This window comes from Chlorocebus sabaeus, chromosome X (genome assembly GCF_047675955.1).
Source record: "Chlorocebus sabaeus isolate Y175 chromosome X, mChlSab1.0.hap1, whole genome shotgun sequence".
In the NCBI taxonomy this organism is placed as follows: Eukaryota; Metazoa; Chordata; class Mammalia; order Primates; family Cercopithecidae; genus Chlorocebus; species Chlorocebus sabaeus.
Genome location: NC_132933.1, coordinates 108259766 through 108281878, shown reverse-complemented (window position 1 = coordinate 108281878; position 22113 = coordinate 108259766). Strand labels below are relative to the sequence as shown.

The following is a 22113-nucleotide window of genomic DNA, read 5'->3' as shown; positions in this document are numbered from 1 at the left end:
ATTACATCAAGGAGACGATTCTCTTTAAGCCATAATTTCACAATTATATTTTTTATAAAATCACCGTTCTCTTCAGACGGTAAATTCACACTATACTACTGAGTATTTTAAAGTGACTTTGGCCTCTTGGTAATGAAGGGACCAAAATAATGATTTTTAGAAATGAAAAGCAGATGCATTCGAGGTTAATTAAATGATTCAATGATCTAACTATCTGTAACCCCAAAATAATTAATTCTGCCCAGACTGACAGGATAAACAAAAAAATTAGAAGCTTACGTATAAGAAGATACTTTTAAAATTACAGACATCAAAAAAGAAAAAAGAGCTTTAGATATGTTGTAGTATTTCCTTAGAAGAGCCTTTTTTGAAATGTAGTTATGGCTGGGCACAGTGGTTCACGCCTGTAATCCCAACACTCTGGGCGGCCAAGGTGGGCGGATCACCCGAGGTCAGGGGTTCAAGACCAGCCTGGCCAACATGGAGAAACTTCATCTCTACGAAAAATACAAAAATTAGCCAAGTGTGGTGGTAAGTGCCTGTACTCCCAGCTACTCGGCAGGCTGAGGCACAAGAATTGCTTGAACCTGGGAGGCGGAGGTTGCAGTGAGCCAAGATCATGCCACTGCACTCTAGCCTGGGTGACAGAGCAAGACTCTGTCTCAAAATAAAAAAAAAAAAAAGAAAAGAAATGAAATGTACAATTATTACATTTATAACAAAGTAATAACTCCAGGAAAAAACAACATAAAAATTGGTATAATATTACATCAGCAGAGTCTGTTTAATATCTTTAATAATTATATCATTTCTAAAGCTTTCCACAAAAGAGTATTACAGTTTTTTAACTTATTGGAAACATATCTAGGAAAAAAAAAAAAGGTCAGCCTTAATACTGAAACTATAATACAAATTTTAAATTAGGGACACATACCATAAAACACAATGAACATTTTATTTAAATAAAAAGAAAAGATTTCACTAAGCAATTAACCCAACATATTTCTTTTCTCTCCATATCTACATCCAATGGTGATATTTTATAGGCTAGTTTCTAAACAGATGCAAATTTTTACAAAGCGGTGAAAGCCATGTTTTGCTCAGGAATACTATGGTTCACATACCATACAGGTTATTTTACAGCAGATACTAGTTTGCCAGGCTTCAGATGGCAAAATGCTAAGTTGTGAATTGAGTATTGTCCAGCTAGTTGTTTCTCCTTGCCCTAGAGACTCTGGCAGCATGACTTGAGAGACTGCCTTATTGCTGCCACTTCTCTTCTCATAGTTGAATCCACTATGGGAGAATATTCATGTCCTTAAGATGCAAGTCCGAGCAAAAAGCCTCCCACAAATCCACTGGATATCACAATGTTCTGCTTGATAAATTCTGTTGCCTGAAACAAAGTTTAAACAAAAACACTCTTAATTATGCTACAACAGGGATGAACCTTGAAAACATTATGCAAAGTGAAATAAGGCAGACAATAAAGGACAAATATTACATAATTCTGCTCATATGAGCAGTCGGAAAGCAGAATACAGATCATTAAGAGCTGGGGAGAGAGGCAAACTGAAAATTAGTGTTTAATGGGCACAGAGTTTGGGATGATGAAAAAGTTCTGGAAATAGATAGTGGTAATGATTGCAGAAAAATGTGAATATGCTTAATGCCACTGAACTGTACGCTTAAAAATGGTTAAACTGGTAAATTTTTTTTGTATATCTATTTTACCACAATAAAAAGATGCACATTAAAAAAAAAAAAAAATTCTTACTGAATCCAGAGCCAAGTAGCAGGTTCAGCTATTTTCCTCAATTCAACAAATATTCAGCCAAAATTCCTGTGCACCTACTACTGCAGGTGTCAAACAGCATGCAAGATCCCAGAAATGTCCCTGACTAATTGAAGGAGCCTAGAGAACACAGTCATGCCCAGTAAGCTCCTTGGCTATTGAGATAAGTACATGGGCAGCAATAATTTCACAAGTAAAAAGAAATCTACCAGTAAGGTAGACATAAATGGCCCATCATCAAGTTATTCACACAGATTATTTAATAAATTGTCACGGCAGGCACAATGGTATTTATTAATAGTCCATTTAGCCAACAGAAAAAAAAATATACAGGATCAAAACCAAAACAAATCACTTTGGTAAAATGTTTAACCAGAATAAAATCATGAGGAAGCCATCAGACAAAGCCAGACTGTGGGATATTCTCCCTAGAGGCGTCAAAAACGTCAGTGCCATGAAAGATGGGGTAATAAAATTAACAGATGAAAGGACTGTTTAAGACTAAATGACTTGGCCCGGGGCGGTGGCTCAAGCCTATAATCCCAGCACTTTGGGAGGCCGAGACGGGTGGATCACGAGGTCAGGAGATCGAGACCATCCTGGCTAACACGGTGAAACCCCGTCTCTACTAAAAAATACAAAAACCTAGCCGGGCAAGGTGGCAGGAGCCTGTAGTCCCAGCTACACGGGAGGCTGAAATACAAAAAACTAGCCGGGCAAGGTGGCAGGAGCCTGTAGTCCCAGCTACTCGGGAGGCTGAGGCAGGAGAATGGTGTAAACCCGGGAGGCGGGGCTTGCAGTGAGCTGAGATCCGGCCACTGCACTCCAGCCTGGGCGACAGAGCCAGACTCTGTCTCAAAAAAAAAAAAAAAAAAAAAAAAAAGAATGAGACTTCATAGACATGATAACCGAAAACAATGTATAATTTTTTGAGGCGGGCGGGTGGGAACAGGGTCTCATTCTGTCAGTCAGGCTGGAGTGCAGTGGCACAATCATGTCTCACTTATAGCCTCAAGCAGTCCTCCCATCTCAGCCTCCCAAGTAGCTGGGACGACAGGCGCATGACACCACGTTCTAATTTAATTTTTATATTTTCTATAGAGACAAGGTCTCTCTCTGTTACCCAGGCCGATCTCAAACTCCTAGGCTCAAGAGATCCTCCTGCCTCAGCCTCCCAAAGTGCTGGGATTACAGGAGTGAACTCCTAGACTTGGCATATAATTCTTAATTGGGGGGAAAAAAAAGCCATAAAAGATATTTTGTAGAAAGATATTAATATGAACTGTATACTAGAAAACACTGGCTGGGTGCGGTGGCTCACACCTCTAATGCCCAGCACGTTGGAAGGCTGAGGCAGGCAGGCTGCTTGAGCCCAGGAGTTTGAGACCAGCCTGGCAACATGGCAAAACCTTGTCTCTACAAAAATATAAAAAGCAGCCGGGCATGCACCTGTAGTCCCAGCTACTTGAGAGGCTGAGGTGGGAGGATTACTTGAGCCCAGGTGGTGGAGGCTGCAGTGAGCTGTGATCACACCATTGCACTCCAGCCTGGGTGACAGAGCAAGACCCTGTCTCAAAAAAACAAACAAAAAAAGGAAATACTATTGTCTCATGTTACATTTTTTTTTTCTGGATTAATAATGGCATTTGGTCAGGCATGGGGGCTCACGCCTGTGATCCTAGCACTTTGGGAGGCCGAGGCAGGAGGACTGCTTGAGCCCATGAGTTCAAGACCTGTGCAACATAGCAAGACCTTGTCTCTACTAAAACTTTAAAAATTAGCTGGGCATGGTCACACACACCTGTAGTCCCAGCTACCTGGGAGGCTGAGGTGGGAGGATCATTTGAGCCAGGGGGGTCAAGGCTGTAGTGAGCCATGATGATGCCACTGCACTCCAGCCTAGGCAACACAGCGAGACAGAATGAGACCAGTCTCAAAAATAAAATAAAATAAAATAAAAAAATAAAAAAAGGTGGCCAGGCGCGAGTGGCTCACGCCTGTAATCCCAACACTTTGAGAGACTGAGGCAGGCGGATCACGAGGTCAGGAGTTCGAGGCCAGCCTGGCCAACATGGTGAAACTCCGTCTCTACTAAAGATACAAAAAATTAGTTGGGCGTGGTGGCACGTGCCTGTAATTCCAGCTACTCAGGAGGCTGGGGTAGGAGAATCTTGAACCCAGGAGGCGGAGGTTGCAGTGAGCCAAGATCGCACTACTGCACTCCAGCGTGGGCTACAGGGCAAGATCCCGTCTCAAAAAAGAAAAGAAAAAAAAAAAAAGTTTCTGAAGTGGCAGGTCCCACGTAGTAAAAAACAAAAAAAAAAGGGGGGGGGGTACTTATAGTTGTGTAAGAGAATATCTGTACTCTTAGAAGATATATATTGAAGTATTTAGGGATGAAAAGTTATATCTTAGTTTGGAAAAAAAAATTATCTTGTGTGTGTCACCCACACAACATGGCAAATCGTGAACAATTCAGTGAATAGATGAAGGGTATTTAGATATTCACTGTATTTGTCTTTCAACTTTTTAACTGGTTTGAGTTTTTTCAAACCAAAAAGTTGATGGAGGTAAAATGATAAAAACAAAGGCAAGGAAGTATTCAATTCCATTTTAAACAGAGTACAAAAGGGCCAAATTACACATGAAAACATTAATAAAATATATTAGTCATATTAATAAAACATATATTTTCAAACTATCCTACCTCAAAAAAAAATGTGTACTTTTAAGTTTTACTACACCTGTACATGTCCATTTATAAAGGCAGAGGAAGTATGTGGAAAAGAATGTTCTTAGTTTTTACAACAAGATCAAAGCGAGCTAGAGATGAGCAGGGGAATCTATATTAACCACCAAAAAAAAAAAAATAATAATGACTGATTTAAGTAGTGGTGTGATCTCAAATTTTACTTAACACTCTAGATATATAACCAAAAACACCATTTTTTAAAAAGACAGTAATTCCCCCGGTCACATTTTCTACTAAGGGACACCCATTAACCAAAAAAAGGAAAAAAGAAAAAAGAAAGTCAAAATTATATATCATCTTACTTCTTCAATTAAATTGTTGATTTCAGGTGCTGCTTTGTTCGCTCGTTTCTTAATCTGTCTTTTTGCTTTATTTACATCTTTTTCAACTCTCTTCCAGTCAATCTGCACATAGCCACTATGACTAGCAATCTGCAAAAAATATAATAAAAATTATCAATACTAAACCAACTAGGTTGTTGACTAATCTAATAGCCAAGAAGATATAAACACTTAAGAGTTCTAGTAACCTATAAAACTTATCGCTAAGAAATTGTTTTTTATCCACTAGTTTATTCATTTAACAGACACTATTGCCTACCCTATGCTAAGTACTGAATAAGGGAGACATACGCCCCTACCCTCAGAAAGCTTCAGGTCTGTTAGGGAAAACAGACATTAAGCATAAGTAAGTAACTAATTATTTAGATGTGATGTACAGTGTTTAGTACATGATGGGAAAACGATTCCAAAAGCTGTCTTTTAACTATACTATCATTCTGTCATACCTTTTGGAATAGGGAATTAGTTAAAAAGATACACAGATTATCTAGATTATATAGCTAGTTAAAAAATACCTTTTAATTAAATAGATCTTTAATTATAAGGGGTCATAAGCCAATCAGTTATTAGATCACTAAAGAAATTTAAGTAGCCTGCTAAGTATTTAAATAGCTCTCTTTACTTAAATTAAGAATACTTTCTGGTAATTGCTTTTGAAAGTAGAATATAAAACAAACTGCGCTCTACACAAGTTTCATGCTATAAATCCTTTTAACAAAACTATAGCTAAATGCCTATCATAAGAAAAATTATCATATGGTACTACTGAGAGACTGCAATATCTGAACAGGAACAACAGTGTGTGTGCAAAGCCAGTCCAATAACTCAGTGCCTCCAAATAATAAAATAGCCATATATACCATTATAAATCACTTCTGTCAAGCTTATGCTTTGTCATTTTTTAGTGCATCACTTTTTTTTTTTTTTTTTGCCATTTGCACCCTGAATGAACACACTGACTTTTAGCCATACAGAAAATACTTTAAATAATAAAAAGATCTGATTTTGCATAAACAGGTTGACTAGACATCCTAGGTTCTATTTTGTCTGTGAATGACTCCATAGAAGAATTTATTTATCTGCATTTCTTCTTGTATTTATTCATCCACTATCACTTCAAACTCCAGCCTCAGCAAAATAGTGGTGATCAAATCAAATGGCAAGTGAAGGCTTTTTCTGGTAGTATTTGATACAGCAATTTGAGTCACAGGCATGGAGGTGATGATGAACCTTAGGAAAAGGAGCCTTTTCTACATACAAATCGAAAAGACTTCTTACTGGTTTGCACTAAGTAATCAAAATAGTTGATTACTATGAAGCTTTTGCAGAATTTTATTTTTTGCTGAATCTTAACATTTCTTCTTAATCCAAAGCTTGTGAGAAATACAAAGATTTTATGTATGCATATGGCTTTATTTTTTGGTTAGAACAAAAATATTATCTATGCCACCACTCATAATCAACTCCCAATTCAACTGTCATTTTTAAGACTTAACATTTTAATTTACAAAGTTTTTTTTAAAAAGCTAATCTTCATGCCATGAGTTAAACTGGTAGTGAAATTAAAAAAAAAAGAAAAAAAAAAAACCTTAACTGTATTCCCTGGGTGAGACCCCTTATCCACCCCCTAATCGCCAGCAAATGAATAAAGGAAACCATTTATATGAGACAGATGAAACAAATTCTCACAAACAGCACTCTATACAGAAAATATTTTTACAGAGTCATTTGTCACTGATAATTAGTAAACCCAGTGTAAGCTGAGATAAAGATTTTGTATAGTTTAAAGAATCCTCTACATTTTGGGGGAAAATGTCAAACGGTTGCAAGGAAAATGAAAAACCCTGAGATGCTAAAGATACTAACGCCTCTTTGGAAGAAGACTTCCTTAACACCACCAAGTCTTCCCTCTGCTCTCTCAGCACTAAACACACCCTTCTAGCTCAGCACTGACCATATGGGCTGTGAATCTCTATATCCTTAGAGTCCCAACTAATGCCAGATGAATGAGACATAGTAAATAAATGATAACAAAGACAATGAATAAAGACTAAATCTCAAAAGCTGTATTAACCAACCTGGCTCAAATCATGACTCTCAGCAACAAAGTGGATGGGCTAGATTATCCCAAAGGGCCCAACCTACCATGTCTACTAACACGAGAATGATTTTTGATGCTGGAGTGATCTACCATCACTGAACAAATTCCCCTGAGAATCTGTTCCCTTGCAGGGAAAATGCAAAACCTTGAGATGCTAAAGATATTAATGCCTTAAAAAAGAGAGAGAGAGAGAGAGATGAAGTTTCACTATGTTGCCCAGGCTGGTCTTGGACTCTGGGCCTCAAGCCATCCTCCTGCCTTGGTCTCCCAAAGTGCTGGGATTACAGTGAGCCACGGCACCCAGCTGAGAAGTACACTTCTGATCAAACCGAAGAATACCAGTCTAAACTGAGCACCCTACTCCAGTACAGAGATGACCAAGGACAAACAATCTGCCCCAAGTGGGGTTCAGGTACAACCAACTTAACCAACCAATACATACAGGACCCAATTCAGTCTTGTCCACACAAAATTCATCTGCAACTACAAGGAAATGCCAGCCAAAAGACTGGGGAGGGAATGGGGCAGTGATGACTGCTTTTTGAACATTTGACTTCCTATAACACTAAAATATTTAACGGGATTAGGTGAAGTACTTTCATTAGAATAAAAGCTTCCAAGTTAAAAAAATAAAATAAAATAAAAAAATGCCAGGCCGAGTTCCATGGCTCACGCCTGTCATCTTAGCACTTTGGGAGGCCGAGGCAAGCGAATTACCTGATGCCAGGAGTTCAAGACCAGCCTGGCCAACATGGTGAAACCCTGTCTCCACTAAAAATACAAAAACTAGCCGGGGGTGGTAGCGCATGCCTGTAATCCCAGCTACTTGGAAGGCTGAGGCAAAAGAATCACTGGAACCCAGGAGGCAGAGACTGCAGTGAGCCGATAACACGCCACTGCACTCCAGCCTGGGCAACAGAGGGAGACACTGTCTCAAAATAATAATAATAATAATAATAATAATAATAATAATAATGACAGAGGGGCTGGGCGTGGTGGCTCACCCCTGTACTCCTAGCACTTTGGGAGGCCAAGGTGGGCAGATCACTTGAGGCCAGGAGTTCGAGATCAGCCGTGCCAACATGGTGAAACTATGTCAGTGAAACTAAAAACGCAAAAAACTAGCTGGGCGTGGTGGCTCACACCTGTAATCACAGTTACTCAGGAGGCTGAGTGACAAGAATTAGGAGGTGGTTCTTGAACCCAGGAGGCAGAGGTTACAGTGAGCCGAGATCCCGCCACTGCATTCCAGCCTGGGTGACAGGGAGACTGTCTCAAAAATAAATAAATAAATAAGTAAATAATAATGCCAGAGGCCAGGCTCGGTTGCTCATGCCCATAATTTCAACACTTTGGGAGGGTGAAGCAGGCTGACTGCTTGAGCCCAGGAGTTTGAGACCAGTCTGGGCTATATGGCGAAATTCTGTCTCTACAAAAAATATAAAAATTAGCCAGGCATGGTGGCATGCACCTGTAGTCCCAGCTACTTGAGAGGCTGAAGTGGGAGGATCGTTTGAGCCTCAGGAGTTCAAGGCTGGAGTGACCCATGGTCACACCACTGCACTCCAGCCTGGACCAGAGAGTGAGACTGCTTCCAGAAACACACACACACACACACACACACACACACACACACACACACACACACACACCAGGCTTTCAGATAAAGATTCATGTCGGCCAGAAAGCTCTAAACAGGTAGATGGGGCTTTTTGCTTGTGAACTTCACCATATGCTGATCTAACCGGGCTGTTTCACTGCGAGAAATTCGCCCACCCCCAACTCCTTATCTTTAAATCATTTTTCTTGAACTGGTCAGATTTCCCAGAGAAGGGAAAGCCCCACACGTCCATGTCGTTTAGAGCTTTCCATCAACTTTTAGAGCTCAATTCTAAAATATGAGCAGACAACCAAGGATCATCAGACATGGAGGAAGGCCTTTAACTTGAAAACTAGAAACCAAAATAAACAAGCAGGAAAAAGTGGGGGAAGGGGAAACAAAACACCTTAGACAAACAGGGACTTGGTAGGAAGAAGCTTAAAACACACACACACACAAAGAAGCTTGATCATTTATGTCCTCAGAGAGATTAAAAAAGATAATGCACAACTGAAAGAGCTCTTAATGGCCAAAGCTGGTAAAATTTGAGCAATAAAAGAGCATTAGATTATAAACCAAAGTATAAAATAAATATCCATGAGTCCATATTGATATAAATAAATGACCGAACAAATAAGAGACAAACCTTCCAATAGACTATTTCTAAATAATTTATGTAGCTACTCCACCTTCAGAAAGGTGGAACATAATCACACTCCTGAAATGTGGGCTATATACAGTGACTCCCTTCCAAAGAGTACAGTATGAGGCCAAGCGTGGTGGCTCATGCCTGTAATCCCAGCACTTCAGGAGGCCGAGGAGGGCGGATCACTTGAGGCCAAGAGTTCGAGACCAGCCTGGCCAACATGGTGAAACCCCGTCTCTACTGAAAACACAAAAATTAGCCAGACAGTGGTGTGCACCTGTAATTGGTGTGCACCTGTAATTGCAATTCTCAAGAGGCTAAGGCACGAGAATCACTTGAACCTGGGAGACAGAGGCTGCCGTAAGCCGAGATCATGCCACTTGCACCCCAGCCTGGGCAACAGAGTGAAACTCTGTCTCAGAAAAAAAAAACAAAACAAAACAAAGAGTACAGTATGAAAAGGGGGAAAAGCTGGTGGATTCTCTCACATGGGGATAGCAGGAATATTTTCTGGAAGGCTGCTTGACAATCAAGAGGCTTAAATATGTATATGTGTATGTATGTGTATATATATATATATATATATATTTTTTTTTTTTTTTGAGACAGAGTTTCGCTCTTGTCACCCATGCTGGCATACAATGGCGTGATCTCGGCTCACTGCAACCTCTGACTCCCAGGTTCAAGTGATGCTCCTGCCTCAGCCTCCCAAGTAGCTGGGATTACAGGCATGTACCACCATGCCTGGCTAATTTTGTACTTTTAGTAGAGATGGGGTTTCACCTTGTTGGCCAGGCTGGTCTCGAACTCCTGACCTCAGGTGATCCGCCCGCCTCGGCCTCCCAAAGTGCTGGGATTACAGGCGTGAGCCACCACGTCTGGCCGAAATATATTTTTGCTTTGTCTTAGACAAGTGTGCAAAGATGTATATAAATGGCTAGTCACTGCAGAGTTGTTTGTAAAGCTGAAAAAATAAACTGCTAGATGAACATTCTGTGTAGATGCTAAGAATTGCTTGTAGGACAGACTATTTGGATCAACACTCTGAACCTGCAGTCTATTAAGGCAGTCACTTCCAACTAGCATCTGGTGATTTAAGGAAAACTTTCACTCTCCGCCTCTTTCTAAGAACCTTCTATCTTCGAATTAGAGAAGACATTCAACTATACCATCTCTCACAAACCTTCCTGGTCTATAGATATGCAATTAAAATGGTTTCCAAGAATGTTAGTGCTCCAGTAATATGATGTGTTTCTAAAAGTCTTATTGAAGGGACTGTCTTCTAACCATTGCATTGGTTGAAACAATGGGTTAGGGGAGGACAAATCACACATAATAAATGTATCCCACCAATCTCTTAAAAAAAAAGTATCCGAATATTAGCCACTAAAAAATTTTAAAAAAAGATGCTGCTCACTGCATCCATGAAGGAAAAACAAGGAACAGAATGCTAAAGTCACATTAAAAGAACAACAGCCGGGCATGGTGGCTCACATCTGTAATTCCAGCACTTTGGGAGGCCAAGGTGGGTGGACTGCTTGAGCTCAGGAGTTCAAGACCAGCCTGGGCAACACAGCAAAACTCCATCTCTACTGAAAATACAAAAAATTAGCCAGGCATGGTGGCGCATGCTTGTAGTCCCAGCTACTTGGGAGGCTGGGGTGGAGAAATCACCTGAGCCTGGGAGGTCAAGGCTGTAGTGAGCCAAGATCACACCACTGCACTCCAGCCCCAGCGAACAGAGTGAGACTCTGTCTCAAAAACAAAAAAAACAAAAAAACAAAAAAACAAAAAACCTTGTTGAGGTTGAAGAAATCTCTCAGAAAATAGACCAATGAAAGTGGAAAACTGAAAACATTATTACTGTTCTGCCAAATCTAAGAAAGAAAGAAAAAAAAAAGATTATTAGGCCAAGCACAGTGGCTCATGCCTATAATCCCAACATTTTGGGAGGCCAAGGCAGGAGGATTGCTTGAGACCAGCCTGGGCAACATAGCAAGACCTCATCTCTATTTAAAAAAAAAACAAAAAATAAGTCTAAAACTGTAAAATAAATAAAGAAAGAAAAATTAGACAACTGGTCCAGGAGATACATATAACAGGAACCACAGAAAAAAGGATGGGAAAATTAAAGAGCAGGATATCATTAACTAAATAAATATAAAGAAAATTTCTCCAAACTGAAAGGGCCCCTTGAGTTTCCAGCACAGTGGATGAAAATAGGCCCAAAGTAAGGCACATCACTGGGAAAAATCAGAATACCGAGGACAAAAGGAAAAAAAAACAAAAACCCACACATGTAAAGGTTCAGAAATTAGAATTACTTTAGACTTTTAACAGCATCACTGGAAGTCAGAAGACAATGGAGCAATATCTAAACCCAGCTATTCATAAATTATCAAACAAATGTGAGGATAAAATGAAGAAATTTTCAGACATGCAAAGTCTCAAAAACTATAGTTCCCATTCTCATTTTCTACGAAAGCTATTGGAGAATGTGTCCACCAAAATAAGAGACTACATCAAGACATAGGATAGGCCAGGTGCAGTGGCTCGCGCCTGTAATCCCAACAGTTTGGGAGGCCAAGGCGGGTAGAATGCTTGAGCCCAGGAGTTCAAGACCAGCCTGGGCAACATAGCAAGACCTCCCTATTATAGAAAAATACAAAAATTAGCTGGGCATGGTGGCACACGCCTGTAGTCCCAGCTACTTGGGAAGCTGAGGCAGGAGGATTCCCTTGAGCCCAGGAGGCAGAGTTTGTAGTGAGTGAGACTGCATCACTGCACTCTAGCCTGGGCAACAGAGCAAGACTGTCTCAAAAAACAAACAAACAAACAAAAGACATAACATATAGGAAACAACCCAAAACAAAAACAAAGGGAATATCCAGAAGGTATTGAAGAGAGATCCCAGGGTAAGAGCTGTATACCAGGCCTAGAAAGCAAACAGGACAGATGACTCTGAGACCAAGTTGGCCCAGAAGGTTAAACTGATGAACTACTTGATACATATGACAATGAAATATGACTTTCACAACTAGTAGTTGTCTAAAGAAATAATCCTGGGCCGGGCGTGGTGGCTCACACCTGTAATCCCAGCACTTTGGGAGGCCAAGGCAGGCAGATCACGAGGTCAGGAGATCAAGACCATCCTGGCTAACATGGTGAAACCCTGTCTCTACTAAAAAAATACAAAAACGTTAGCTGGGCATGGTGGCAGGCACCTGTAGTCCCAGCTACTCAGAAGGCTGAGGCAGGAGAATGGCGTGAACCCGGGAGGCAGAGCTTGCAGTGAGCTGAGATCGCGCCACTGCACTCTAGCCTGGGAGACCGAGCGAGACTCCGTCTCGAAAAAGAAAAAGAAAAAGAAAAAATCCTGGCCGGGCACGGTGGCTCACACCTGTAATCCCAGCACTTTGAGAGGCCGAGGCAGGCAGATTGCCTGAGGTCAGGAGTTTGAGACCAGCCTGGCCAACATGGTGAAATCCCATCTCTACTAAAAATACAAAACTTAGCTGGGCGCGGTGGCAGGCTCCTGTAAACCCAGCTACTCAGGAGGCTGAGGCAGGAAAATCGCTTGAACCCAGGGAGGCGGAGGTTGCAGTGAGCCAAGATTGTGCCACTGCACTCTAGCCTGGGCGACAGAGCGAGACTCTGTCTCAAAACAACAACAAAAAATCCCAAACTTCCTAGTAAAAATAATGGCCAAAACCTTCCCAAATATGATTAAAGACATAAATTCACAGGTTCAAGAAGTTCAGTGAACTCTAAGTAATCAATCTCAGTGAACTCCATGTAATGAATGATCTAACACAATTATGAAAAAAGGGAAGTAACTACACTCAGACGATCGAGGGAGAGGGAAGAAAGTATTCAGGTATGTGAGACTGGGGGGAGAAGTGTAGGGAAAATAAAACAGTTCAATAAATGGCAGCTAAATTTTCCTATTCCATAATGGGAAGCCAATAGTTCACACCTAAAACTGAAAGATCAAGAAATGTCCAATTAACTTGTTTAGGGAAAAAGAGATGACTACCTTAAGAATCAGTTAAGAGTTCAAAGTAGATGTCTCAGGGGATGGAAAAACGGGGGTAGTGAGAGAGGTGGAGGATTACACTAACCTGTAACAAGCCTTGCACAACTACTTGGCCCTTTGAATTATAAGCATGTGTAACTCCAAAAAATTAAAACGAAGAGATTGTGTACTTCAAGACGGCAGTGTAATAAATATCTATTGGAAAACACTTAATATTGTTGCTAGAAAAGCTTTAAGTTCTAAATAAACTAATATTTATCTTTAAATGTAAGAAAGGTCACCAAAATATGAAATTGGGCCTAAAGAATATTAGGCAATTAGCCTAAAAGCTATTTGTTACTTTATTTCCCCTTTCACTTTCCTTCTACTGAGTTTTCAAGGTTAGTCATATTTGTGGGAAAAACTGGTTTGATGCAGACAGATCCTATGTTGTTCTGCCTTAAAAACTTCAAAGAATGTGTGGACTAAATGCAGAAAAGTGGGAGGTGGCAATGACAAAATGTGGATTTGAATGGTGCATATTGAGTGAACTGAAATGGACTTCTGAAAAACCGACATGCAGAGTGGATTAAAATATACATTTCTCTCCATTCTGTGAACATTTTAGGAAACTCTGCTTCAGTCCAGTACCCTTTTACACTAACAGAAATGACAACTGAGTCTTCAAAATAGCTATGGAATAAAATATGCTCTTGATTCCATATAAAACCAAGTCAAAATCAGCTTAAGTAAAATTATCATCTGTGCTAATGCTGGCATATTCATCCAAAGAACTAAATTTAGGTATTAATCATGTTCTTTTTTATCTCTTACCACAAGTAATAAGCAATTATTCCTAATAATGTCACCAAGAGAAAGAAAACATACATATTTTTTAAAAGGCTGCTTAGTGAACAACTCAAAATCTGTGCTTCATACATACAAATCCAGTCCCCTTGTACTTAAAGCAACTATACTAGTTATTACATGATCGATGGCTTAGGTGCTGAATTCAGATTTTGGTTGCTATGAACATCAATCATTTTTAATCTAATACAACTGACAGTTCTCTGTATCTTTAAAAGTGTTGCTCACATTCATTCCTAGAGATTTTCAATTTTTGGATTTACTATATTTGATCTTCAAGGAACGATATTTTTGAAAAAATATATGCCAAACAGACATGAATGCCAGATAATGCCCTGATAAACATCCTCTAATGGCAAAGCATTTGTAGATCTTATACTTACAGGAATATGAACAAAACTAAAACTTCAAATCTACCTGCCTCAGATATAAGATTATGGATTTTTTTTGTTTTTGTTTTTTGAAACAGAGTTTCGCTCTTGTTGCCCAGGCGGGAGTGCAATGGCACGATCTCGGCTCACTGCAACCTCCGCTTCCTGGGTTCAAGTGATTCTCCTGCCTCAGCCTCCCAAGTAGCTGGGACTACAGGCGTGTGCCACCACGCCAGCTAATTTTAATTTTTGTATTTTCAGTACAGACAGGGTTTCACCATGTTGGCCAGGCTGGTCTTGAACATCTGACCTCAAGGGATCTGCCTGCCTCTGCCTCCCAAAGTGCTGGGATTACAGGTGTGAGCCAACGCGCCTGGCAATGGCTGTCTTTTTAATAGCTGAGATCAAACTATGCTTAATAACTCAGAAATATTTAAATCGTTACCTTTCAAGACAAAAGTCAGCTTCCAAAACTCATTGTAGCTCTTTCATAAGCTGATGCCTAAAAGAAAAATTCCACCTTTTATGTAAGCAAAGGCAAGTGCTTAAAGCTCTGACATACCTGAAGAAGAAGAAAGCCACCACCTACTGCAGTTGCTGCAAGTTTTCCAACTTTCTGGAACAGAAATCCTGCACACCTTTAATCAAAGAAATAACAGAAGATGAAAACAATCAATTATGTACTAAATCCTCTCCCTCTTCTACTTTTCATTGCTTTCCTAATAAAATCTTCTGTCTTCGCATTTCTTTTGATCACGTCCCTTACCTGCTCAGAAACCTTCTCAGAAACCCCTCAGTTATATAGGCTAGTCAAAAATGCACAATCTAAAATGTCTGAAATTTGCTTCAAAATAAGGGACAGAGAGAAGAGGAGGGGAATTTATAGAAAAAAAGAGCAGCTACTAAAATAACGACAAGTATTCAGGGGTTCACTACACTCCTCCTACATTTGCATAAGCTGAAACCTCCCATAATAAAAGTGACGTTTTGCTTAATACAGTCAAGATGGTCCATACACCTGGTTGACCCCCACCTTCGGCTCCAGCCCCATTAACTTCCAAATAGGTCATCACCTTTGCTCAAGCCATTAATCTCCCTGCTTCTAGGGGTTTCTGCCTAGCTCTACCTATTTAAAGCTTTCCTACCCTCTCAGGTCCAGCTGTTGTTCCACTCAATGACTACACTTCAGCCCACATTTCTAAAAGCCTCCTTATCTAGATCTACCTATTTTTATATTAAACATTTTTTGTGTCTCATCTACCCTGTGTCAGCTCATACTTCTTTCGTGATTGATTCGCTCCTTCAGTGAGCTCACATTCCCTTCAGCATTCCAGATCCACACTGTGCAAATGAATCCTATATTTCTAATCTAGCCTTCTGCACTGGGTTGAACGGTGTCCCCCGCCAAATTCACATCCTTCCCAAAACCTCTAAATGTGACCTTATTTGAAAACAGAGTCACTGTAGATGTAATGAGTTCAGATGAGATCATACTGGACAGGGTGGGCCTTTAATCCGATAAGGACGCACACAGAGGGAAGACGACATGTGAGGACAACAGAGGCAGAGACTGGAGTAATACATCTACAAGCCAAGGAATGACAAGGATTGCTGGCAACCACCAGAAGCTAGCAGAGAAACATAAAACAGATATCTCCCTCTGAGCCTCCAAGAAGGAACAAACCCTGTTGACATCCTGATTGCAGACTTCTAGTCTCCGGAACTGTGAGAGAGTACATTTCTGTTGTTATTTTATTTTAATTTATTTATTTATATTTTAGATGGAGCTCGCTCTGTCACCCAGGCTGGAGTGCAATGGCATGATCTTGGCTCACTGCGACCTCTGCCTCCCGGGTTCAAGCAATTTTCCTGCCTCAGCCTCCCAAATAGCTGGGATTACAGGCACCCACCACCACACCCGGCTAATTGTTGTATTTTTAGTAGAGACGGGGTTTCACAATGTTGGCCAGGCTGCTCTTGAACTCCTGACCTCAGGTGATTTCATTCGCCTTGGCCTCCCAAAGTGCTGGGATTACAAGTGTAAGCCACTGCACCTGGCCTCCACAGTTCTATATATTTTATCTCCAAAATGTTATTTGACTATTTTCTCCTTTCCATTCTCAAGGTCATCATTACCTTGCTTCAGAACATTCTTAAGGGCCCTCTGACTGTTCTTGACACCTCCCATCTCTCCTAGCAATCACCCATCCTGATAATAGTTTTAATTTTTTGTCATGGGCCGGGCGCGGTGGCTCACGCCTGTAATCCCAGCACTTTGGGAGGCCGAGGTGGGCGGATCACGAGGTCAGGAGTTCAAGACCAGCCTGACCAACATGGTGAAACCCCGTCTCTACCAAAAATACAAAAATTAGCCAGGCGTGATGGCACGTGCCTGTAATCCCAGCTACTCGGGAGGTTGGGGCAGGAGAATCGCTTGAACCCGGGAGGCGGAGGTTGCAGTGAGCGGAGATTGTGCCATTGCATTCCAGCCTGGGTGACAGGGCAAGACTCCATCTCAAAAAACAACAACAAAAAAAATGTCATGATCAAAAGCCTACAGCTACCTACAGCTAAATAAAATCTCCTCAGCCTCCTATTCATGTCTTGAATTGGTCTAAATTGCTAACTTGTTAGGTTAGTGCCTATTAACTGTTCCTCCTTAATATACACCACAATATCACATCAGTTTTACATCCTAAGAAAATTGCAAAAATTTACTATACTGAATATAGTCATTGCAACAAATCGCCTGTATAATTATTAGAGTTCTATTATACAGCTCCTGGACCAACACCTGGCTATAATCCAAATGTGTGTGTGTGTGTATATGTATATATGTATATGTATATGTATATATGTGTGCATACATATATACACACACACATATATACATATATGTATGTGTGTATATACACATACATATGTACATATATGTATGTGTGTATATATACACACACATATATACATATGAGCCACCACACCTGGCCTCCACGGTTCTATATATACACACACATATATACATATACATATATACACATACACGTGTATGCGTGTATATATGTATACACATATATACATATATACATATACATACATACACACACACACACACACAGTCAGCTCTCTTTATGTTTCACATCTACAATTAAACCAATCAGGGCACAAAACTTGAAAAAAAAAGACAAAAAAAATAAAAAGTAACACGGATTTTAAAAATTCCGCGTAACAAGTATTTACATAGCATTTACATTGTATTAGGTGTTGTAAGTAATTAAGAGATGATTTAAAGTGTACGAGAGAGTGTGCAGGTTATAAGCAAATACTATGCCTTTTTATATCAGGGACATGAGCATCTGCAGATTTTGGTATCCTATGCTGAGGGACGACTGTATTACCATAAAGAATGTGCCCCTGAGTAGGGGAGTCAGCAACAAAGGCGCAGAAAAGGGAACAGAAAAGGCAGGCAGCAGCCATAACGTCCCTCGGACTGTGCTCCACAAGCATGTATATCCATTGCTTGATGGCATCAGTCACTACAATGAATCTATCTCCTGCTGCTCTGTCTCCAGGCTTTCCAAGCAAACTTCTGCCAATGATGGGGCTTGATCTACAAGGAGTCTGGTCTCCAAGGAGAAACAATGAAATGACTTGATAATTCTATTCTCAATTATTTTTGAGTCTGTTTTAAGACTGGACTTTAGGCCCTGACTGACATTAACCAATCACCCATGGCACCTAATTGTGAGCTTATTTAAGCAGAGAGCCATACCCTGAATTACAGGGCTAGAGGAACTATCTGCCTGTGGAGAATCATCTGAATGACCAGGCCCTGACAGGCATCTCTCTCCTAATTGCAGGCTTTTTTCCTGCAGCAGCATTAGTAAGTACATATCATAAATAAATGCCACACCTCTGCAACACAGAATCTTGACAATGAGTATTTCCATCATAAAATGGCATTTGCAAAAAGGCATAGAGTGTGTCATTATTCCAAGGTGCATGTAAAACACAAATAAAAACACTCGTTATACTTATCAAGTGGAAACATGTAAATATTTCAGTTAAATCAATGTAAGATGAACTTAAAAGAGAATCTAAGACAAAATGCTTATGCACAAGTTAAGCACCCTCACTAACTCCAAAATTTCTCTACAGTCACGAATATTTTCAAAACAGTCAAATGTTTCTGCCCCTTGTTATCTGGCTAGCCTTTTTATTATAAGAACAGAATTAGATCCACAGTAGCCATTGTGTTATCACATGGTCTGAAATGTTAACTGGTCAGGCTGATGGTTATTAACCACTTCTTAATGGACTCCACAATATTCCCAAGTAAGCAATCAGACCTTTAATTTCAACACAGAACTAATGTTCTACAGTTCTTTTCCAAAGAGTTATCATAATCTGAACGAGCCCACAAAAAACAGAATCATCTGTATCATCACCAATAATTCATACTGAGCATTTTACACTGCTCTGTACAGGGCTGACAATACTAGAGGCCAGTTCTACCGTGGGAGTTTCTTAGGTTTTTTCAGTAGTTAGCACTGAATGAAATGTAAAAATTTACATATAATTAACTCATATATTTCTTCCTATCTACTATCACTGAATCAGATCCACGACATTTGCTGAACATGAGAATGGGGAAATTATATAAAGAATCAAAAGAAGGATGAGGAGGGAGGAGAGGAACAGCGGTGGGCATGGGGGAGGGGATCGCCAAAACCCAACAGGGAGCCTGGGCATGTAGATTACATCAATTTTAACTCAGAGAAAAGCCTCTTCCAGAATTAACAGTGTAGACCCACTGCATGTGCACGGTGACTCTTCCCGATGTATGAAAGGTCAGCAGTGTCAGGCCCCCAAATGAAATTTAATGAAAAAGACGTTGTTCTCACCAGCCAGTAACGCCACCCATTACAATCTGGGTAGCTACTGAGTATTTTTCTACCATAGGTCCCGAACTGTGGCCAAACACTCGATTCCACCACTGGTGTCTTCTTGCATACTCAGTTAAATCCAACACTTCATAAGAGTCGTCATCACTTTCATATTCTTCAAAATAGCAAAATGCAAAAAATAAATGTAGAGTCAATCAAAAGTCAGAAATGTCCCATACATCTTTTTAAACATCTGTTACAACTCATTACTTTTGGCCTACAGCTAAAAATGCCCACATGGAAACTACTGACTTTACTTAACTCAATTCCTGAGACCAGGGCCTCAAGAGTAAAGGGCCCTGCAACAATGACCCCCATCTGCTTTCCCAAAGGCCCAGGGACCAGCCTGGGGTCACGAAGCCAGGGCCAACTCAGAATGACACAGTAGTAAGGGGTCACCCCAACCTCCAAATCTTAGTAGGGTCAAGGTCAGAGCAGGGTCCATTTTCATCAGTGGAAGGAATGGGGGTGGGGAGGGGTCCTCCTCTGAGAGAACTAGTCTGGAGCCCAGCGAAATCACTTGAGTCTAGACGTTTAAAAAAAGAAAATAATAATACATTTGAAGATGGAGATAAAGGGCCGGAGGTGAAGGTAAGGCAGGAGGTAGGTAGGGCTGTGTTGGGGGTGGGGGTGGCTCTCCGCTTGAGTTCCGCAGATCGCACGAAAAAGTCTAGCTCGGAGGGGGTGCTCAAAGGGGCTGCCTTAAAAAAATATATACAGTTCGAAGAATCCTAGGGCAGGGGAAGGAAGAGGTGCCATAGGAGCAAGGTCGAGAGCTGTGAGCCGCGTCCCAGATACCACTTCAGGCCCTCGCCGCTCACCTTGGGGAGGGGGGTTCCGGGTCGCCATGATACCGCCAGCGGCCAATTCTGGAGTGGTCCCCGCCCGCCCTCCTCTCCCTGGCACTTTAAGGGCCGCTCTAGGCAAGGATGGAAATCTATGGTCTCTTTTTCCCTCCTCCTCCTACTCCAGGCGCGTAGTCCTGTCTCCGCCCCCTTCTCTCAGCGCAGGACCTTCTGCCTTCTGCGCAGGCGCGAGACTCCGGAATGTGGGCAGGACCGGTCGGATCATAGCCCCGCGAGAGCGCAGGGGACTTGTAGTCCATTGTTTTCCGCAACTAGTAAGGGGGAGGGACCGCCCCTCCTCGAATTTCCATAACTTGAATTTGATTATTTTGTTTTAAAGAGACTTAAGGGCTGAAGGTATGGGGGGAAGGGCGCCACATGGTGGTACAAAGGGAAAACCAGCTGGGTATTGACAAAGACTCTCTTGACCAAACTTTAGTCAGGAGGCTCCTCTGAGCTGTTTTTGACTGAGTCTCCTCCTTGGGTCTTTGACCTGCCTAGTCCATTTGTGGCAAGAATCCAGTTAAGTCAGTTTAGTGAGAACTCCCCCACCCTTAATATCGAATCACCCTCAATATCCGATCAAATTCCTCAACCCCACCCTTGATATCTGATCACTCTGCCACCAGCAAAAATCCTGTTAAATTGACTTAGCAAGAATACCTCGGCCGGGCGCAGTGGCTCACGCCTGTAATCCCAGCACTTTGGGAGGCCGAGGCGGGCGGATCACAAGGTCAGGAGATCGAGACCACGGTGAAACCCCGTCTCTACTAAAAATACAAAAAATTAGCCGAGCGCGGTGGCGGGCGCCTGTAGTCCCAGCTACTCGGGAGGCTGAGGCAGGAGAATGGCGTGAACCCGGGGGGCGGAGCTTGCAGTGAGCCGAGATCGCGCCACTGCACTCCAGCCTGGGTGACAGAGCAAGACTTCGTCTCAAAAAAAAAAAAAAAAAAGAATACCTCTACCCCTCGTGTCTGCTCTTGGTAATCTTCCACCCATTGATCCATTCACTCTGATCATTTACTATAAATTCCCTGCTATATTCAGAGTTGAGACCCATCACTCACCCCTATTGCCATAGTCTTTGTTTTTCAAGAAAGGGTATTGCTCTGTCACCAGGCTGGAGTGCAGTGGCGCGATCATGGCTCACTGCAGCCTCAAACTCCTGGGCCCAAGAGATCAGCCCACCTCAGCCTCCAGAGTAGCTGGGACTCCAGGCGTGCATCACCACTCCTGGCTAATTTATTTTTATATTTTGTGGAGACTAGGTATCCCTGTGTTGTCCAGGCTGGTCTTGAACTGCTGGGCTCAAGCGGTCTTCCTGCCTCTGCAACCCAAAGTGCTGGGATTACAGATGCGAGCCACCATGCAGGGCTATATTGCAATAGTTTTGACACCTATTGCCATAGTCATGAACAAAGTCTTCCTTACCATTTTAAGAAGTGTCCCATAGTTTTTTTGTCGGGCCCATCACTTGCACACTGTCAGAATAATTTTTTAACAGTATTTTGAACACTCTACCAGAATTCCAATGCTTGAGGAAAAAGGCTTGTAAAAGAAGACAAACCCTGTTTCAAACCATACTTTTCTAAGGGCGCAAGGGCTCACAAAGGGACCAAAATTTTTCTAATGCCCTGCTGCCGGAAATTGGAATCCGTTTACTTGCTCTCTCTCTTGATTTCCTGCCAGGAATCCAAAGGAAGTAAAGAAGGGCCTAGAAACCTCGTAATTCCTGACCTGGCAGGAGGACATAATTTTTTAGTGTCATTCTTTTGCTTGTTTGTTTGAGACGGAATCTCGCTCTGTCGCCCAGGCTGGAGTGCAATGGTGCAGTCTT

General features: G+C 41.4%; 1 protein-coding gene across 1 annotated transcript; it reads right to left on the bottom strand.

The window, feature by feature from the left end:
* Nucleotides 1-936: 936 nt before the first annotated feature.
* FUNDC1 (FUN14 domain containing 1) lies at nucleotides 937-20421 on the bottom strand. Its single transcript, XM_007991460.3, has 5 exons — nucleotides 20253-20421; nucleotides 19390-19546; nucleotides 15051-15126; nucleotides 4850-4978; nucleotides 937-1396 (listed from the first exon to the last, which is right to left on the bottom strand). Exons 1-5 carry the CDS (start codon nucleotides 20278-20280, stop codon nucleotides 1319-1321), a joined length of 468 nt encoding a protein of 155 aa, XP_007989651.1. The 5' UTR covers nucleotides 20281-20421; the 3' UTR covers nucleotides 937-1318.
* Between the last annotated feature and the right edge of the window lie 1692 nt (nucleotides 20422-22113).